This window comes from Mastacembelus armatus, chromosome 1 (genome assembly GCF_900324485.2).
Source record: "Mastacembelus armatus chromosome 1, fMasArm1.2, whole genome shotgun sequence".
Lineage (NCBI taxonomy): Eukaryota > Metazoa > Chordata > Actinopteri > Synbranchiformes > Mastacembelidae > Mastacembelus > Mastacembelus armatus.
This window is the reverse complement of record NC_046633.1, coordinates 9,599,139-9,621,079: the sequence shown is the minus strand read 5'-3', so window position 1 is coordinate 9,621,079 and position 21,941 is coordinate 9,599,139. Positions and strand designations below refer to the sequence as shown.

General features: G+C 38.2%; 1 protein-coding gene across 3 annotated transcripts in view; it reads left to right on the top strand.

Annotated features, from left to right (window-relative positions):
• ctnna2 (catenin (cadherin-associated protein), alpha 2) overlaps positions 1-21,941 on the top strand; it is a 306,072-nt gene that overhangs the window by 80,456 nt on the left and 203,675 nt on the right. For all 3 annotated transcript variants that reach the window (XM_026304269.1, XM_026304268.1, XM_026304267.1), the window contains exons 3-6: positions 5,407-5,602; positions 8,438-8,604; positions 9,798-9,917; positions 10,853-11,119. In XM_026304269.1, coding sequence (XP_026160054.1) covers positions 5,407-5,602; positions 8,438-8,604; positions 9,798-9,917; positions 10,853-11,119 — 750 coding nt within the window. The remainder of the gene's footprint in view (positions 1-5,406; positions 5,603-8,437; positions 8,605-9,797; positions 9,918-10,852; positions 11,120-21,941) is intronic.

Below are 21,941 nucleotides of genomic sequence, written 5' to 3'. Positions count from 1 at the left end.
TCTTTTTTCTTCTTCTTCCCTAAGTGATCCATGTGATTATTCTGTATCCTCAGTTCTTATTTTGCACTTGATCTGTTACAGGTTTCTGCTCACAACGAGCATGTCTGCACATAGAGAGTTAAGAAGTATGACTCTTAATTGTCATAGATGATTTAGGTGATATAAAGTGATGTATTAAATATGCCATGTTATCTTAAATGGATATTGCGAGGGAAATGTTCCTTCACAAGCTTTTACATGATTTTGCAGCATTCTTCTTTTGTTTTCTTGATAGGCTGACTATGTACTTGGTGGCTGTCAGTACTGAACATGATCCAAAAGTTAAACAGTCAGGCTGCTTGTCATATGCTATGTCTGTGAACGTGACAGTGATTAAACTTGGATGCCTCAGCAACCACAGTAAAAATCTCTGGTGTCTAAGGACCTCAATCTGATTTCTGTACTTCATCTAATAAGCGTAAACTCTGCGGCCCATTTATGTACTGTAGGTCATCGACATTAGCTCTCCGTCTGTGCTTCTGAAAGTAGGCAGCAGCCTTTGAATCGCTTCACTCAGCTTGCTTTTTTTATTCTGAGGATATTCAGCTAGGCATCTGCATGCAGAGACAGCAAGAATTTCTTTATAAAAATAGCACAGTTAAATCTGTAGGAAGGTAGATAAATGGAATCAGCTTTAGTGCATGCTGTGAGGTTGTTGCAGGCATAATGAAATATACATCAAGCTTTTTAAGTCACTGTTTTCAGAATAAAACATCAACAAGCTTCGACTTGACTGGGTCAATCCCTGTGGAAAGCTACATGCCGCATGCAGTCACCTTATCTTTGAGTATTCCACAGCCCAGTCATGCGATAATTAATAAATAAGCACTTGAAATGCAGATGAATCATGCAATTGGGTATATACTTATTTTTCTGACATAATGTAAAAACAGAAGTTAAAGATCTTCTGGACTCAGATAGTTCTCAGTTCGTCCATTCTCTATACCCTCCGTTTGATTCCAGGTAATGGGAATCTTGAGCCGACCCCAGCTCGAGGCGGGCTATCACGGTGCTGACAAATAGACAGACAACCATTCACACCTATGGGCAATTTAGAGTCACCAAGTCACCAAGCTCGGGTTCTTCGAGAAAACCAATGCAGGGACTTGGAAAACATGCAAACTTCACACAGGAAGCACCCAGATTTGAATGGGATTAGAACTAGGAACCAGTGTGCCACCTGTTCAGAGATTCAGCCAAGACAAAAGAGTACAAAATGCACAGTATACACTTGACCACTTATCTTTAAGTATCCATATCAAAGAAAGACAATAACTGCAGCAGACTGCAGTCATTTTGGTCTACTCTTATGTCTGTGACATTATTTAATTAAATTACAGAATAACTGCCAGAAAACAGCTAGAGAAACTCCAGGGCAGTAGAGAATTGAATTAATGCCTGAACTTTAAAAGACAATACAAGATAATGTAAAAGAAGAGAAGTCAGCTGAGAACAGTAAAGTGGTTTAATGGCTCACAGTATCTTTGATCCTGGTTTCTACAGCCATATTTACATCACTATCTCTAATCCACATTGTCTGTTACCAGCTGTTGGCAGTTGACCGACTGTGTAATGGTATGGACTGCCAACTTATGGATGTCATTAACTCTAATTATTGTTCTGCTTGATTGTAGAACTGCTAAAGTAAATTTCCATTGTAAGGGATCAGGTGCACTGCAGAGACTATTCCCACATGATATTATTGCCACCACGCGTAGTGCTAAACAAATTATATTGCATTTTCATTAACACAGCAATGAAGTCAGACACCTTACATCCCCAGCCCAGTCACCACTCGTAAACAATGAACCTTAATGGGACTTTATGAAACATAGTAATCGTTGATGAAAGCATATCACACATCCTTTCAGACACAGATCTAAACTTGTCAGACAACTTGATGTATTGTAAGGTAGTTGTGTATAAAACTATGAAACTCAATTTTCAGTGCTCCTTTCTGTTTTTGTCTGGCTACTTACTATACTTGTAGACACAGCGCTAGCACTTTTATAACAAGGATTTAGTCAGTGAGATATTCTGATATGAAAATAACACAGTACATCACAAATGGAATCTGGTTCAGTTTTTTTCTTTATATCACCATGTATTATTGTACCTTTACTAAGGTAATTTACTGTGACAAGTTAAACCACATTCAAAGTCTTTTTTTGTTTTGTTTTGTTTTTGTAAATTCAAACTTCATTTCATGAACATGAAACATTAGTATTGGAACTGATTGAGATGATTTGGACATGTTCAGAGGAGGGACAGTGACTACATTGGTAAAAGGATGCTGAGGTTAGAGCTGCCAGGAAGGAGGCCTAGAGGAAGACCAAAGAGGAGGTTCTTGGATGTAGTGAAGGAGCACATGAGGATAGTTGGTGTGGGTGAGGAGGATACAGAGGATAGGGTTAAATGGAGGCAGATGATTCGCTGTGGCGACCCCTGAAGGGAGCAGCCGAAAGGAAGAGAAGAAGAAGAAGAAGAAGCCAGCAGTTATTGTTTAAACTGTTGACCCTTCTAAATTGCTTGCTAACCTGATTAATGACATTTATGACATATAATATCAGCCATTTTGTTTGATTATGCAGATTGTACTCCCCAGAGGAACAACAGCATCAGTTGTTTCATCAAGGCATAAAAGCATCATATGTTTACCTCCAAATGACGAAGTCCTCTGGCAGCCGTTTTAATTATGATGGGAGTAAGTCTGCAACAAAGTCCATATAGAATACTGATAGACATCAGTATTGTAATTACCACCGCAAAGGTTACATTAAGTTGAACTTAACTTTGTAGTTATTTTAATCAAAACCACAAGCCCTCTTTAGTTTTGGAAGGCACTGACAAATGATCCTTTACTGGTAATGGGGGATGTGAGATCAGAAAATGTGTTTTTGCGTTGTTCTAGAGGGCATGGGGGAAAAAAAGAGGACTTCTTAGGTTATCAACCAGATGTCTCACAAATACACAGCCGGCAACAAGCTGGAAAAGATGTATGGAAACAGACTGTGGTAATGATAAGGAACCTGCCCAGATGGAAATCTCATTTCTCCATCATTAGGTGCTGTTAAACCAGCCTGGACACAGTAGTCTACTTTTGATTTACTTGCTGAACAAAAATTATAAGAATTCTTACTGTGGTCTCTGATGTAAAACTGGTACAGTTTATTTTTTGTGCTTGTGGTACAGGAGACTAATGATAAAATGTTATGTGGGCAGCCAACATTTGAGCTTTCGAGTTTGGGTGTGATTGGAGGTGGTTTCTGATATGTGAAGGTTTGTGTGGCCTTTCATGTGTAAATATAATGGTAATGTATTGATCCAAGAAACTTAGATTGAAATAAACACATCAATGCACTTCATAACGAACAGTCATTCAGCTGTGTAAGGTGATGTTGAGCTGATGAGTTGGTGGTAAACAGATGCACTGAAGTTAGTTGCCAGGGCAGCTATGAATACAGATTATAAAAATAATGTTGTTAAATCATGAATTACTTTTAGGGGAAAAAAAATACTTTTAAAAACAGTCACTGAAAACCTTAAATTGGTCTTATATCTGTGCTACTATTCCTGGAACCATCTTGAGCAAGGACATACATCATTAAAGTTTTTATTCCACTTTAGAAGCCCTTAAGTAATGCAGCCTAGACAGGACATAACTTTGCTCTTAGCAGCTTTTCAGAGTGAAAGTGTCTGATATATTCCACAAACTAATCATATCACCCCATTGTGCAAGTTCAGCCGTTGCCAGATTGATACTCCCTATAGCAAACTCCGACTCGAGTGTGTAATAAGCAGTTTCTGTCCATGTGTTTCCTCACTGTCCACACACAAATGTGTGCGATTGCGTTCAGTGTCATTGGGATAGGAGTAGTGGAAATAACTTTGTAATGAATTACTGACAGGTGGCAATGACCAGTGCCTTAATGAGGTAAATATATAGTTGTGCTAGCTTTAATTTGCATAAAGCCTGGCACAATTCGAGAAATACTGACCATTTTTAAAAAGATATAAATGATCATATGGAAAGATGTCAGACAATATCTTTACTAATTGCATTATGATTCAAGAGGCAGACATTTTTTAAAAAGTGCTCAATATTTCTCAAAATGTGCCTGGGGTATGTGAATTTATGATCATAACTGTAATTCTTGTGTTACACCTTTCGGTTAATTACTGTAGGTTTGATGTTTATGGCACTTATGTTATAGCTCAATACAACTATTATAGATGGCTTAATACCATTTTTATCTATTTTTGTGGAAGAAGCCGAAGCAAAACACGGTTGTTTAGTGTGTGTGAACACATTTTCCAAGTAGTTTACACATACTGCTCAGTCTAATCCTGTGGTTTGCACCATCTTGAGTATATTTCGTGACTGTTGATTAGTTAAAAGCATTTAGCTTTTATTGAGGATGCCTGTTTCTTACCAAATGTCTGACTTTCAGGCAGCGTGGGCATCTGAAATGGGTTCTTTTACTACTGTGGCCCCTGGGCAGCATTACTACATCAATAACATGATCCAGTGTATCGTGTTTGCACTAAACATGTGCCCCTCTATGTCATCTTCTTGATTGTCTGTCTGCTGTGGGGAGAAATCAATAGCTGTGTAGTTCAATACAGAAATGTTTCTTGACTGTATTGGAAGCTTTCCTAATGGAAAATATCTTATTAAATTTCTTCTACAGCACATATCGCTGCAGAACACTGAACTCTTACTAATACACTTTTATCATTTTGTAGGATCCTGCAACAAATCATCCTATTGCTTCTGTGCAATGCAGCCTTTTCAAATGAGCTGAGATTCCGGAAATTAAGCTTGATGGACCCATTGTACCTTACAGCAATCTTACTTAAGCCAAGGGAAAAAATATTTTCACTGGTTTCTGTCTAAAATGAGGCAATGTATCTAACTGATGCTATGTAGAGTTTAGCATGATTCTGTAACAATAATTGCATTTAGAATAAATTGCCTTAATATAGTTTCTGAAGTCCATGTAGACATGTCTATTTGTCATTTTGTTCCACTGTAATTTAAACCATTATGGCACTGACATTTTCAGAAAAGAAGGAAAGAAAGAGCTACAGCAGCTTAGTAAAAATACATGTTTTTAAATCACTAGAAACAGCTCAGTCTGTTTCAGTATTATATGAATATAATATTTAAATAGTTAATATTTATATTCATTAAAACATCCCATGCATTATTTTAGACTTGGACAATACCAGCTATGGATATTTTAGCCAAAGTCATTACACATTGGGAGAACCCAAAACTATAATTCTGTGATTTTAGGTGAATTTCTATCTATTTTTTTTTTTTTTTTACACTAGTAATGTGCCATAACTTCTCCACTTGCACAGGTGACTACTCTGGTGAACACCAGCAACAAGGGGCCATCCAGTAAGAAGAAGGGGCGCTCCAAGAAGGCCCATGTGCTTGCAGTATCAGTTGAACAGGCTACTCAGAACTTTCTGGAAAAGGGTGAGCAGATCGCCAAAGACAGTCAGGACCTCAAGGAGGAGCTCATCGCTGCTGTGGAGGATGTTCGTAAGCAAGGTGAGCTTCTTTAACATAGGACTTGTGCTTTTGAAATTGTTGTGTTGTTTATGCACTTACTTTTTTCAGCTAACTGCATTATTGGTGTGAAACATTCCTGTTTATTGGACTGTACTGACTCAGGATGTTTAGTACATCGAAGTCATGTCATACTGAATATAGAAATAGCATTTCTAGTAAAATAATAATAATAATAAATAAATAAATAAATAAATAAATAAAGGTTTGAGCTTTCGAACAAAGCAAGCACAATGACATCTAGTGGCAGCTCTTAACTACTAGGGGTTGAAGCAGGACATCTTGCTAATTTGAACTGGTTACTCTCATGTGTGTAATAAACGTCTAAGAAGCATGCATGTTAAATTAAATCTATAATAGTCCATAGAATCTATAATGCTTTTGTTCAAAAGTGCTTAATAAAAACATTACACTAATAAGGCTGTTCATGTTTTCCCTTGCTTCTCATTCACTAGATATGTTTGATAGGAAAAGTAACATTTGACAAAAACACCATGCTAAAATGGTACTGTAGACTCATGTTTTAGTCAGTCGGCACATAGAATACATTTTTGCTGTCAAATATAAAACTTCAACAGTGGTAGACATGTCAGTTGTAATAAATACCTCATATTAGGGTATCTATTTGCCATAGCTTTAAAATTGTTCTTGGGCCATTCTCAGTTGATATGTTTTTTGGGTATACTGAGCATGGACGTTTACACAGATCTTTACAAATACTTCTAAATCAGATTTCAGTTTAACATGGTTGCAGCTGAGAAGATTAGTCCTGCTGACCCCATTATATGCAAAAGGATTGCTCTTTCTGGCATACGTAGGAAGAGTACAATGTTTCTTAGTTGTAATTGTAGCAATCTGTAATTAACAGATTAATACCCATTCATTTTTGGGCTTTACTTTGCGCAACCTTATAAATGTAATAAGCCTAATTGGATCGTTAAAGCTTAGACTGTCTGCGATGGAGAGCAACCTTGTTGAATTTTGAAGCATTATGGATCCCCATTCTATTTGGGAATTTCAGAAGCCTGTTAACACTAACTTCAGCATTCATGCCAGTTTTCACTTCAGCAAATTCTGCTCAATCTTGCTGGCAGTTGTTGGTATAGAATAGTGCAGTGTCACCTCTCTCCAAAGTTTCATTTCTGTGCTGAATGTCAGTCAGCAAGCCTTTATGTGAATCAAATTTTTGTCCCCAGAATGGAATTGGATTCCCTGTTCAATGACTACAGTACATCAGCAGAAAGAACAAATGGAGCTCTGCATATGTTGCGTTGTAGCTGTATTCCTCACCCTGCACTGTCAGCTCCACTTGGCCAGTACTGCTGTTGAACATCGACTTGACTGGGTTGGCTCTTTTGAGGCGTGAAATAGACTGTTGCCATACAGGTCATTGCCATAGCTGACATCAAAAAGGACAAGATCAATCTTACCACTTGTTAGACATGCAAGCCAGCAGAAAAAGATGGCTGTGTTCAAAAAAGCATATGGAAGAAATTCAATATCTTTTGGGCCTTTTTTTTTGTTTTGCTATATCCAATTTTTCCATTGGTGTATATATGTCCATATTTATGCTAACATTCTTACACTTCCCTTTCTGATTGTTTTGATGGCAAAACGCTCTGCTTTCTGATTAAGGCAATGATTCAAACTCAGCACCTGTCTTTCTGTTGAGAAAAGACCAACTCTTGAATAGAAGGAAATTAGAACCTCGCATCTCGTACCCTTTTACTCCCATTATGCAAAAATGGGCCAGTTCAAAAGCTCTTCAGCACACAAGTGGGCACACTCTAAAATCTCTCATAACTCGCCACTTATTTACAAGGTTGCATATACATAATTACATGTCAGGTCATCAGGAAAAACAGTTTTATGTTAATAATGTAGAGACCAAGAATATGCTGTTGACTGTATTTACTATACTACGATAAAACATCTAATTTTTGCAATACGTTTAGCAGCAGCTACATGTGCCCCCGGCCCCATGCCATCATCTGCCCAGTTAAGGTCATCGTAAATTTTAAAAAGCCCTTAAGTCTGTCATCACCACATCCAACCTCTGTCACTGTGATCTCATCAACCCAAATCTCTTTATCTGATTATGATTAAATTATCGATGCTGATTTTGAACTACAGAGGGGCTTAGTATCTCATCACTGGGACAGTCTTAGGACAACACCAGCTACAGTTTGTGTGTGTGAGAGTGTGTGTGTTCATCAGCTTGTCGGGGGTTTTGTGTGATTTTTCAGTTTCTTTGCCTGCCTTGGATGTCTGTGTCAGGCTTTACGACTGTTTATTACCATAGCACCACCACAGGACAGGAAACAGCAAAAATCCATCCATCCAGCAAAAGTGAACATGCATCTGCCTTTTTAAAATGGTAATGACAGGTGCAATTACTAAAGAGACTATCTGACCACTTTCCTTATAAAGCAAAGTTTTCAGCATCATTTGTAGCTTTTAAAAGTGGCCAGTATTTAAGGGATATGTAGAGTTATGAGCACAACTGCATCTGCAAAAGGTGGCTCTATGTAAGTCAAAAATTAAAATTTTCAAACAAAATGATTCTATCATTTCTTTATGTCCAATTATTTATTTATTCTATGCTTTAATTTCAGAGTAGATCTACACTGATACATTAAACTGTGTGAATTTCAAAAAAAAAAAAAAAAAAATAGAAGTGTTTTTAAATGTCTGACCTGTATTATATATGGAAATATCTGTATGCACTATGCACACATACACACAGATGATAATTGAAGCTAAAATATAGTCATGCCACTCTTTTTCAGTTAGTGTGTTCTTTCCTTCCGATTGCAGGAGAGACTATGCGTATTGCCTCGTCAGAGTTTGCAGACGATCCGTGTTCCTCTGTGAAACGTGGCACCATGGTGAGGGCTGCCCGCGCCCTGCTCTCTGCTGTCACCCGCCTGCTCATCCTTGCTGACATGGCTGATGTCATGAGGCTGCTGGCCCACCTTAAAATTGTAAGTGAGATCATTAGCCTATTTGAATAATAATTATATATTCTTATGTTACTATCATATGTTCTCGTACCAAATTACAAAGAGTACTTCATGAATGAAAGTTCAGGAAATTTTATATGTGTACATTATGTTCTTGTGCCAAAGAACAAAGAGTACTTTCCTAACAATAGTTCAGCAGATGGCAGCCAGCTGATATTAAATTTAGTTATGAGATCACAGGCTTGTGCTTATTGGTAGTGTTGCTGTCAGTGCTTATCACTTTAACTACTCACGTTGATTTATACTCATGTTGACTTATATTACATCACAGAATGAAATTCTTTTGCAAGTGAAATGATGGTCTCATGTAGACCTGCATGCAAAGTTTTAAAAGGAAGATAGATGTTGTAAGAATGTATGCTTTTATTCGCAACCTCTGTACGCTTTAGAGTATAGTGTAGATGAAGTAGGGGCGAGCATCATGGAGACATACTCCTACATTTTATTAATATCATACTGACATGCCCTGGTGTGATTAACCATACATACCATCCCGTTTGTTCAGTGTAGAGTCGTTTGAAGGACGTAGTCAGCTCAGGACTTTAAAGGAGATGTTAATACAAGGTGGTGCTGGGAAGAATGATATGCAATTGATATAATCTGAAACAAAATCACAGCTGCATACACTCACTCACTCACTTTGCCTCTCTCTCTCTCTCACACACACACACACACACACACACACACACACTTCTCTTTTCCAGCTTCATTCCTCAGTCCCATAGAGGGTCTTAACTGAAGCCAGTATAAGCCGTGCCATCAAAGTTCACTTAAACATTATCTCTTTCTCTTCCCTCTTTTCCATTACATCTTGTGCAGCAGTTTCATTAAGGCTAGAATGGAGTTTCAAATCAGGATCTACCTGCAAAAAGATTGCTGAAATTAGACCCACTGTAATTTCACAGCTAAATGATTACTGTTTTTTTTAAAACCGGGTCACAGTTACATTGGAGTAAAAAAAAAATAAATAAATGTTGATTTCTGAAAAATATAAATGCTGTATTATTTTTCTTTAAAGAACATTATAACTACAGTAATATGACTTTAGGCTTATTCCTTAGTTGAAATATAATACTAAAGATTCAATATATATTTGTGTGTGTGTGTGTGTGTGTGTGTGTGTGTGTGTCTGTGTGTGTGTCTGTGTGAAAAAGGTGGAAGAAGCCCTGGAAGGAGTGAAGAATGCAACCAATGAGCAGGACCTGGCCAACCGCTTCAAGGAATTTGGAAAGGAGATGGTGAAGCTGAATTATGTGGCAGCCCGGAGACAGCAGGTAGCTGTCTGTTTCAGTAAACATAAACTATTGTTGACTTGTGTGTCACATCCAGACACATGGAAATCCCATGGGAAACAGCTCTGTTAGGTTTTTAGTCCAGAGAATACCGGTAAACAATGGGTGAAAAGCGGAATAATAATAGTAGAGGTTAATTCATTGTAAGGAACGCTTGTAAAAGATAAAACCTTGACCTATAGGGAAATTAGTTATTTTATCAGGAAAGAAACCTAATTTAAAGCAATATTGGTTGTGGGTTTCCTTAAACAAGGCACAGACAATCTGAACAGACTGATATTACAGCAATATGAGTGGTTCTATTTACTATATTGATATTTTATATTACCTCCAATAGACAATAAAAAGTGTACTCCACAAAAAGCAAAAGAATAACTGCTATATGATCAGAATTTACAGTAATTAACATATGCTTGAAATTCATATTGTTCAATAGGATAACAGGAGGATAACACATGGAAGTGTTTTTTTTCAAATGGCCCCCAGTGTGACAAAAAGCTTTTAGACTCCCATTTTGTCAATTGTCCCAGAACACAATACTGAACTGAAAGAAGTCCAGCTCCAGGATTATTGATCTGCAGTGCCCTAACTTTGTGTGGTTGGAACAATACCAGTTCATCAACTGGGGCATAAATTTGTGTTTTCATAGCTGTAATCAGTTAATTAATGGTAATATTTTGAGAAATAACTTTCTTTTGTTTCTTCAACCTTTTAAGAAATGTCTTAGCCAGATAACTCTTGAAAAGGAGATTTTTAATCTCAATGAGGTTATTATCTCGTTAAATAAAGGTTAAATTAAAATACATTATTTTGCCTTTACATGCTATACAGTGTGATATTTCTTAGACATAAAGTGCTGTGATTATAGTGCCTGACTACAAATGATTCGGATGCTTACTTGATCACTGTTCCCCCAGGAACTGAAAGACCCCCAGTGTCGAGATGAGATGGCAGCTGCACGTGGCGCCCTTAAGAAAAACGCCACCATGCTGTACACAGCCTCACAGGCCTTCCTGCGCCACCCAGATGTTGCAGCCACACGTGCCAACCGAGACTACGTGTTCAAGCAGGTGCAGGAGGCCATAGGAGGCATTTCCAGCGCTGCTCAGGCCACTTCACCCACTGACGAGAAGCACGGTCATGCTGGTATTGGAGAACTGGCTGCTGCCCTCAATGAATTTGATGTAAGTCACCGAGCCTTCTGTTCATCTTTCAGACATACACTACATTTAGTATATACAATCAGTATATACTGATTTTGAGAGCACATTAATCACCTCACTTAATGAGTCCACCCACATTTCTATTTTGTCTTTAAACATGCAGAGTCAGACTCCTGAATGCAGCACACACCTTACTTTTACAGAACATTGAGCTTAGCTTAATGTTGATGCACCAATATTAGGGGACGTTTTGCCTTCTGATATCCCAAATGGCCAACTCTCCTTCTGTCACATCTTTTTCACTTATAAAATCAAGTCAGACTAGAACTCGTCATCCATTATCCATTCTTAGAAATACACCAATTTACAATAGGAGTTCTGATATTCACCAGCTTGTAAAAGTCTCCGCTGTTGCTTTCACACTTGTTAAATATCTGAAGAAACATTCATTTTCAGTGTCACCCTGTCTCTTCACTGTCCTGCGTTCTCTATTTAAATCAACATGACATAACAAACTCAAAACTTTAAAGCTCAGAACTTTTTCTCTGCAAATATGATACTCTACTGCCATCTAGTGGACTTACATTGATAGTGATCTATTAGTATCCTCTAAGTTTGTTGCTGTTAAGGTGGTGTGGTTCTGGATGTCAAGATCTAGAGCCCTGCCATTCTCCATTACATTACATTGCAACATCCTCAAGATTTGGGTACTAGAATTATTACAGGAAAGAACAGAAAAGTATGATGAAAAGCAATGTGCAAACTCAAGTTTCTCACTGTCTGTTCGTTCACTTTTTTAAAAAAATATCTGTATAAATTTGATGGCATGACTGATAAGGGATTCATACACATGCATGTGAACACTGATCTGTCATAAACTGCAGATAAAATAAGTAATTCTCATGAATTCTTAATAAACTAAATATTTATTTTAAAATAAATAATGCATGTACTACTGTTTGTTTTCTCTTTTTAGCTGAACTCTATTCAGATTTTTTCTACCCCAATTTATTTATAATCTCATAACATAAAATGATTTTCTTCTAACCATGGAGTAGCATACTGGTACAACTCTTTCTTAAACATTAGAGATTTTGTCTTCTTTACCCATGAGTGCCTTTCTTCTTTGTTACTCTGTTGAGTATGATCTTAGAAGATTTAGATGATGACTTTTTAAAAATTTTTTTTATTATACTGCATGTCCAAATGTGCTGCATTTCAGTTTTTGATGTTCTCTCAACAAGAGGTTGTTGATGTCCAGCATGTGAGTGACCTCTTGTGGTAATATTTGGGCATTACAAGCAGCATAAATTCTGATTTAATGCTGTTGCCGCTGTGAGGAGAAATGTCAAACCGGTACGGTCAAACATAGACCCTGACCTATTAGATGAGTAACTAAAAGCTATCTAGAGCTATGGCTCAGCTGTGTAAAAAGAACTAAACTCTAGTTTCTTCTGAAGCTGCTGTCATCCAGTTGTGCATGAGGCTGTTCTCTATAGTAATCACATTGACTCTGTTTTTACTTAAAGGACCGTGGCTTTTTAGAAAAGCAAAGAACCTGCATAATTTGATTCCATTCAGCAGACAGACAGACAGACAACAGTTAAATGAGACAAATTGCCCTTTGCTTAGCCCTTTGTGCTTGCCTCAAGCTGGAGCATGTTTAATTCCTAGCTTACCACAGAGACAGACTATGGTCAGATCCTCTTAGAATAATAATGACCTGATATACTAAGCTGTGAGGCCCTTGTAGGATTTAGTATATATGGTCTTTTATGGACAGATATCTTTATATGTGCTTGTACCTGGTGTCAACAACTTACATGGACGTACACAATAGTACATATATATATGCTAACAGAATGATACAGTGAGTTCAGCTGTTTTTTAGATAATCTCCAACTTTCCCTCTTTCTCCTTCCATCCACACATGCCCATGAGCACGCTCATGCACTCTGGCTTTGTTTTCAGTAATAGAGTTCGTATGGATGCTGCAGAGTTGGATGATTGCGTTTATCTGTTTTGGGGTGCTGCTCCCTGTCCTAAGTCAGCTTTGATCTGCTTCTCATCCCTCGACTCTTCTGCAGTAGTTGGCTATATGGATGACAGACATAACCACAGAACAGAAGAGACACAGCCTATTACTCCAAAACAGCCTTTACTATCAGAGCTCTTTTTGGTTTCTTGGTTCAGTTAGTTTATATGTCTTTGCATATATATGTACGGTATTGCTCATGTCAATAATGGATGGACAAGTTATAGTTATACAGATCTCATTTTCCAAAGTCTCTTTATTCACTTCATAAAACTACATATCTATGAATAACACAATGATTTATATCAGTCTCACTGATATGAATGAGCATTCTCAATCACACTGTAAACAAACCTTCTTTTCTGGATAGATGAACACCGAGTACCTTTCATCTCCTCCAGCTCATGGCCAGGAATTTGCAGTCAACTGTACAGGCAGTACAACAACAAAGACAAATCAGTGAGAATATAAATTGTCTGATATGTGGATTCTTTAATGAAGTAAAAAGACATCCTGGGGACTCTTTTTGCCTTTCCAAGAGAGATTGTGGCTTATATATCATTACACTGAAAATGGCAATGATGTTGAGTACATTGCCTCAACTGCTCCTGAACATGTACAATCTGTGGCACAAAAGGTTAGACAAGATTTTTAAATGCGCAGCAGGTCTACAGCTAGAGTGAAATGGCATCTTATGAATAAGACAAGAAAGAGGGGAGGACCTCATCTATAGTTTTTTAACTGACAAAATTAGTTTGGAATAAGTCAACTTAGGACACCAAGGTACAAAATCTATTAAGAGTGAAAAACGAGGTGGGCGTCAGTTCAAATTTGATCAATTTAATTTTTTTTAAATGTTTGAAATAGGGGGAAAAACACTTAATATAGTATAAAATCCTGTCTGTCCTACCATGCCTATAGGGACCTTTAGCTCTGGCAAAAATAATGAGAATAATTTGGTTTTGAGACCTGCTTTAAATAACAAATTGACTCTTAAAAAACCATTAGTACATATTACACAACATCTTATTGACCGTCTCGTGTTAAGTAACAATGGCCCCCCTCGGGTAAAAACCCAGAAAGCTGAGTCTTCCAGTAAATCAGCTAATGTTGCCAAGTGCGTTTTTTTTTTTTTTTGTTTTTTTTTTTGTTTTTTTCAACATAGTTGAATGGTGAAGTGGGAACAGTACTCTCTTTATATGCAAACATTCTTCTTTTTGTTATTAAAGTGAATTATGCCTCTAATGGCCAGTGCTAATCAATAGCAGGTCATCCAGACCCACTGTCTTTTCACCTAGCATTAATAGTTGGCATCATTGTGTTTAAGATAGCATTGTAGCAATACATTTTGTTATTGCAGACAACAGTCAGGGTTTGATAAAGGCAGTGCTACGTTTGAGGATGGCTATAGTCACTGTACAGGAAATGCCCTGTCATGTTGCAATGAAAGTCTTTATTTGGGCTTCTGAGCTCAGTGGGAAGACAGATGGAGTGATGGCCCTACGGGTATGTGGGTAAAGACACACCGTAGCGCACACAGACATAGATTTTTAGGTCATAGCACACGCTCACACAGTGTAGCTGCATTAGTTTTAGAGGACACAAAAGAGCACTGGAGTTATGAATTCATTATAACCAATATTAAGATGTACAGTGAGTTTTTCTAATATGAATGAAATACCCGCCTCATGGACCACATCTAGGGGACTGGTCAGTATCTGTGAGCATTTAAATGCAGGCAGCAAAGAGACAGACTGCAGCTCTCTCCAGCTCACCGAGTAACTGCCATGCACATTTTAATATGCAAAATATCTTTTCGTCTCCCTATCATTCTCTCGCTTTGAGCCTCCTTATCTGTGTATAGTCAAAAGCAAGAAGTAACCGAAACAGCCTTTAATAAATTGATACTCTGTTGGGTTCTCCTGCTCTCTCACACTTATTTGAAGTGTCACACATAAAGGCGTCGTCTTCTGAACAGCACTAAAGTAAGTGCCGGTACTTCTTACAGAGGCCTTTTTAGTATGAAGAAATACAAGATCCTCTATATCAGGTAATGCAACCAAGCTAGGGAAATCCTGTCAGCACAAGTATGAGTTACAGAAGGTCTTCCTTTTATTCCTTGCTACTGCCTTCGATTAGATGAGCCAAGAGCAGGGGAGATAATGCCGGGATGGTGTGTGTTATTGGATCAAAATGATTGCCTCATCCTTAGTGCTCCTTCTTCTTTCTCAAGCAGAAAATTTAATTTTGACTTTTTCTGAGCACGGATATACATTTGCACTGTGTGCATCAGGGATTTATTTTCTAATTATTATGTTAACCTTGTCCCAGCACTGTGTCCTTTGTGTCACATCTGCTTTGCATAAATTGATGCAAACAGGTGGTCAAAGGTGCAGCTGTTCAAATGCATTAGCCTCAGACTCAAAGCATAGTATGTTCATACCATGACCAGCAGATGGCAATGTTTAATTACTTTCACTTGTCCTTTCCCCACCCTCTCTTTTCCATTTTTATCCCTTTTCCTGCAAGTCCTTAGAAACAGAGGTTTTCAGGCTGATTCTCTGCTCAGAACAAGAACCTGCGTCACCTTGTATGGTTTTGTACTATTAATGAGATGGAAGCAAATTTTTTTTATGCTAAGATGCTTTTTACACTTTTATGAGGATCCTTGATTTGAGCATTGTTAGAGGCTTACCGATCAGACCATTCTTCCACTGAGTAGTAATGCTCTTCCTCTTTTCCACATGCCTGCAAAGAGTTACAGACCTGTGTGTTCTTCCCTATCCCATCACAACACTTGTATACTTAGAGCTACCTGACATAAAGATACTGTGAACGGTGCTCAGTTTCTGTGTATGTACTGTATTCACTGTTGCATACACACACACACATACACACAGACTCGATGCACACACACCGAGAGCGCACGGGCACAGGCGCACACAAAAACACATTTCATTCAGACACAGTGCAGACATGCATACACTGGCAGAGCATAGCTTCAAGCCTGCGGCAGAGATCCAAGTAGCACTGGATCATTTTACCATGGTTTTTATTTCCATCTGCTTGTTCTCTACCTCTTTCTCTTTTTTTTCTTTTTTTTAGGGGGTTATTTACACAGCATCTTTCTCACTCTCCGTCACCTCTCTGTTTACTTCCCCTTCTCTCACTCTCTCTTTCTGTCTTTGTTCTCATTGTCTGATGTGTCTTGAAGCAACACAGGTGTTTGAAATGCTAGTGTGCTTACATGCATACTCTGAGCCCATTTGGTAGCAGCATTATATTTTCGTTGCAAAACTACATACCCAGTAGTCACACTGCACAAACATATGCTGGTCCCTCACTCTGCATACATTATGAGCTAACTATAACCGGATTTACTTGCTAGCTCAGGGAAAGTGTGCATGCCAGCCAGTCTTTTGAATCTCTCTGTGGCAAGCATTGCTTCCAAGTGTAAGTTGTTTTCATAGTGCTGCATGCATCCATCTGTGAGGTGACAGGTAATTGGCCATGTTTATGTGTATGGAGTGATGCATTGAGACACTCCTTGAATTACAGCTAATACGGGAATTCCAATCAGCATAAGCTATTCTTTTCGGTGTAATATACATGAAGCTCGACTTCTGGTTGTCTTTTGGTGCATTCGTTCTTTATTATTCAGTTCCAGTAAGATTGATGCTACCTCTGGTAGTATGAGCAACATGCACAGCAGATGGGGTCTTCATTCTTAGTGTCTGTGCAATGACTGCCCAGTGACAACCTTTTCATGTGTTCCGCTTGTGTATGAGACACTGCTGAGCCAACCTCAGAGAAAGAGAGGCTGGAGAGCAACTGGTCTCTAATATATGTAGATGTATTCCTAACTGAGGGATAGCTTTCTTGGTAATTGCTATATCAATCTGTGCACTCCTATACTTGCTGTCTCATTTTAGGCTCTCTTTTCTTTCGCTCCCACTTTCCTCTACCTCTCTTGCACTCATGAATGTGCTCAGACAAACATGCATAGTCTGTCACTTTGTCTCTCCATATTGTGTCTCCCTCCCCAATTTTTCCTCTCTCCTTGACTCACATTGATTCAGCACTTGAACATGTGGGCGTGCAACACATTCTTCAGCTGGTGGAGAAACTGGCAGAGAGGAAAGAGTATATCATGATCATTGCACCCACTGCTACTTTCTGGGGAAGGTCAGACATGCACAGACGCACGATCATGTAGAGATGCACACAGACCCAAAGCATTAATAACAGCATCGAACACAATGCTAACTGCCAGGGTTATTGACAAGAACCCCACTGTGTTCAATAAAGCTCCACTCCCACTGTCTTTTTCACCTTGGATGAGCCACGTGTTAGCCCAGAGGTACGCCTCTTAATTACGACATCCACTGCCTGCCGATTACAACACTGTCTCATTCTCCATGGACAGATGCACCTGTCAGGAGAAATATGAATTGGGGGACTAAGCTGAAGTAATGGGACATGACCAGGGAGATAGAGAAGTATTGGTTTGTTTGTTGCTGAACAGTAATTAGCCACTGCCTGGCTTGTCTTGATGGCAATAGGGCATGGGTGAGCTGTGGAACAGGCAGGAGGAATATGGGATGTGTAACTGGTAAACAACATTCAAAGATCCATACTAGTTAAATTCAGAGCTTATAGCCTGAAGTCTGTTGTGATTAGCCTCTCCACATCCTTTCGCCCATAGAGTTCACTTCTCAACATTCAGGAATGATTTAGGCATTTTTGTTTGTCTCTATGTTATAAATATTTGTAATAGTTATAGAGTTTTGAGGTTTCTTTGCTGACATTCTCAGCTAGAGGGAAAGATATTATTAATGGAGTGGGTAGAGTATATTCCAACCTCTCTCTCCATATAGCTACCTTAATCTAAATGGCAAGAGCAACCAAAGTAAATTACTTCACTGCATCTTCAGGCTTCAGACTCTTAGCATAAAACTCTTGCAAGCTGATTTTGAGTGGGTACAGCAAATTACTTTTTTTTTTTTTTTTTTAAAGGTACAGTATCTTGCCTTCCAGTCAAGGTCTTCTCTGAAGGAGCATCACATGCCAGCTTGCCCACTCAGCCCTGTGCAATCTCATCGATGCAGTGCAGTCTAGTAGAGTACATGTAGTATATATATATCTATTGTAACAGATGGTGCAGGTTCACCAAAAGGGGCAAAGGTTAAGGTTAAGAATGATCCCTCTTCTGGTGCAATTCCTCTTGTATGAAATGCAGAAGGAGGAAGCAGGCTAATAGACAGTCTGTGTGCTTAAGGCCAATCTGACTGTCCTTGGTAGTCACATAACTACAGTTCTTTGCAGAGGGTTTGATGCACTGTTTCCTCCCACACATATTCTTACACTACTCTGTACAATAATGCAGGCATGTGCACACATACAGACTCTTACACAGAGTCCTGTTATGGAGGCTGTTTTTTTTTTTTCTGCAAAGGGATCTGGCAGGGAACTCCTGGTGGATTTGAGACAAAACCTAACAAAAAGATTATAAATGAGCTGCCTGCCTGATTTTCAGGCTCCATGCTGCTAAGCTAAAGCGCCCTTCCTCCAAAGTCTGGTGGTATAGAAATGCAAAGTAGTTTTTTTTTTTCTCTAGACAAAATTTTGTAGACATTGCCCAATATAAACATTTTAGAGGACATAAAGCAAAGAAAATATGTCATCATAATCCTCTATAGTCTATAACTTCCATTTTCTATGTAATGTGACATATATGTGTGGACTGGATTCAGCATTGGACAGTAAATTTTTATAGCATACATATAGCAACCTTTTTAATTTAACTTAGTGGTAAATATCCTCCAAGCATTAATTTACACAAGAAAGTCTTTTTTTTTTTTTTCAATAGGCTGACAAACCTGAGGCACAGAGCGGGTGTACAGCCTCTCAGGGGAGGAGTCCACAACAGCCTGGAACATAGATTGTGGCATTGCCTTAGGCACACATGCAAGATATTTAATTCACAGGAGTTTAAGGCAATTCATTTCAGAGTTTCAGACTTATGTTACCTGCTTATGTATAGATAGATAAGTCAGTCATACACAGTTAAGTGCTATAAATGTGACTTTGATTTGAGGTGCCCAAGGACAAAACAGTTACAATTTGCAGTCTTATGTTAAAGGACTTAACCAATTGTTGACTGGGTTGATGATCAAATGGATGGGTGAATAGGTAGGTTGGCTGCCTTAATAAAAGCAAGTTAAAATGAGTTCTCTTCACTGCTATAACAAAGAAGTTGTAAAAGTTGAAGCAGCTAAAAAAAAAAAAGTGGTGATATTGAATTAATAACACACCATCAACTGTGCTACATTGCAGTCAGCAGGACTTTGTTCCCCTGATGCACTCGACGACTTCTTTCACTATAACTTTAGGCTGTCCTAAAAATACTGAAGCAAGCCTGGCTAGGGTTTCGATAGGCATGGGAAACAAACCAATAGCCAAGCCTGCATGTTTGAATAGTGTAGCACTCAGAAACTCACTAATTTTCCCCTGTGGCTTCCAGAATGGAAGAGATGTCCCATATCCCTGATCTATGTTTAGAGGAAGCACTAATGCACCATTGAAGTTGCTTAGATGAGTGTAGCTTTGTTGACAGGCCAATTTAGCTGTCATTTTGAGATAATGGAGTGTTCTGTGGCAGTAAGTACCACTGCATAAAATGATCCAGAGCCCAGTTCTCCCTTATCCTATCCGACGCTGGCTATTCTCTCATGTTTCTCTTATATAAAAATTGTAGATTTTCCACTTCTTGAGAGTGCAAGTTGCTCCTTGATTCCTGGAAAAGGAATAAAAAAAATAGAACTTCCCTGAAAGAAGGTTTAATCTCTCACTAACATAACTCAAAGTGTCGTAATCTCAAGGTTTAACACAGTGGGTTTATAAGGAGGGTTTTAGTGGGCTTCATGTGCTCCTTGAACGATGACTTTGCATAGAGTCCGATGATGCCCCTTCTGCCATCAGCTTTCATTGTCAAAACTCCTTTTGTAGCAATGAAATTGACTGCTCTCTTTCATACTCTGCTTTTTCAGCATTCTGTCTTCATCTTGTTAGTTCCACATATTTTGCCTTTATCCCGTTTCCAGTCTTTTAAATCTTGTCAGGGTGCCTAGTAAAGCATTTGCAATGTGTACATTGCCATCGCCCGTTGTTCTTTCATTTTCAGCTTCAGTGCCACCCAGTAGCAAATACTGTAACGTTGTGAGCTTCTTTTAAAGCAAAAACCTACAACAATTAAACGCTCACAAAAATGCACCTTCATTCCTTCCCCAAAAGACTTGCTCTTGCATATTTACTGGTGGATGATGATCTGCAGATACATCCCTTCTTATTTGGCAAATCATGTGAATCCCACACAAATCAATGAACACCAAACACATGACTGTAAATGATATAATCTGAGTGTGAATAGTGTGTGGTTTCACTCATCTAACACTTGCAATGCTTTGCAAAGACTGTGAGTAATGTAGAAAATGCTGTCTGCAAATTTATTGCCAGTTGTGTTCTTTTGTGCTGCATTTGCATCAGCTCTTAATTCTGTTAAACACTAGTTCAGTGGGGAGCCCTAGTAGTTCACTCTGCTAGTACAAATTATATCGCCATGTTTCCTGCTGTGCTGCTGCTGCCCTGTGGTCTGCTGTTTTTGCTATTTGTTCTTCAGTGTTTCAAATTAATTATTTTGTGAAGGAAGGAAAGTGACAGCTTTTTTTAAAATGATGTGCATGCATCCATGAAAACAACATTTAAAAAAAAAAAGTTCATCATTTGTTCCTGACCATATTCTAAAATTGCCATGTAATCTTTTTTTTTTTTTTTTTTAAATAAACAAAACAAAACTCATGTTTATATCAGCTGTTACTCACCTACAGGTCTAACAAACATGTCATAAAATACTTGCAGTTCTGCAAATCCTGCTAGCTACCAGCAGCACCAGGATGTTCAGCAGACATCGCTCGATTTAAAGTCAAGGATAAAGCTTTATAAAGATGTTAAGATTCACCTAGGGTTCTTATGGGTTAAAAGGCATCTTAAAAAGCTAGAGAAAAGGCATTTGTTATAAAAAAAAAAGTTACAGTGTCCACATAGTTCAATATAAAAGTATAAAAGAGCAGTGGACACATACTTCAATAGTAAATCACAATATGAGTGAATTTGGATATGCTGTTGGTCAGGTCTAGATTGAATTCAGCAAAGCAGAAGTGATGCAATAAAAAAAAGAGCTGCAGAGGGATAATGCAATCATGCACTTTTGATCAGTTGTCACCACTCTCATCTGGAGGTCAGCTTTGAGCATGTAGAAGCAGTAAGCATTCAGTTTTGTGACCTGAAAAATGTGGGGAAAAAAAGTATTGGGGCTTGTTCCTGGGGAAATGCATATATTTTTTGTACCGTATGGAAATTTAATGTTCTAACTAAAGAGAAAATATTTCCATATTTAACTGTAATGGTATTTTTTCTTGAGCAAAGAAGGAGTAATTCTAAAGTAATAATAAAAAAGTGCTCAATAAGGTATAGGCAACAAGCCAAAAGTTTCTTGGTTACAGTCTATCTATCGTTCCACCTTCTTGGTTTAACTGGATTCTTTGTGGAGTTTTGTCCTGCAGTGTCAGTGTAAACTTTCTAATCTTTGATAGTTATGAAATATCCTCCATAAAAGTATGGAAATATTTCATCTTTTGCATCTAAAGTAGAAACACAACGTCAGGTTTTTTTTTTGTTTTTTTTTTTTCTTTTTCAGAAGGAATGCTTTTGTAACATGCCAGAAGTCACTATATGGAGCGCTGAGCACAT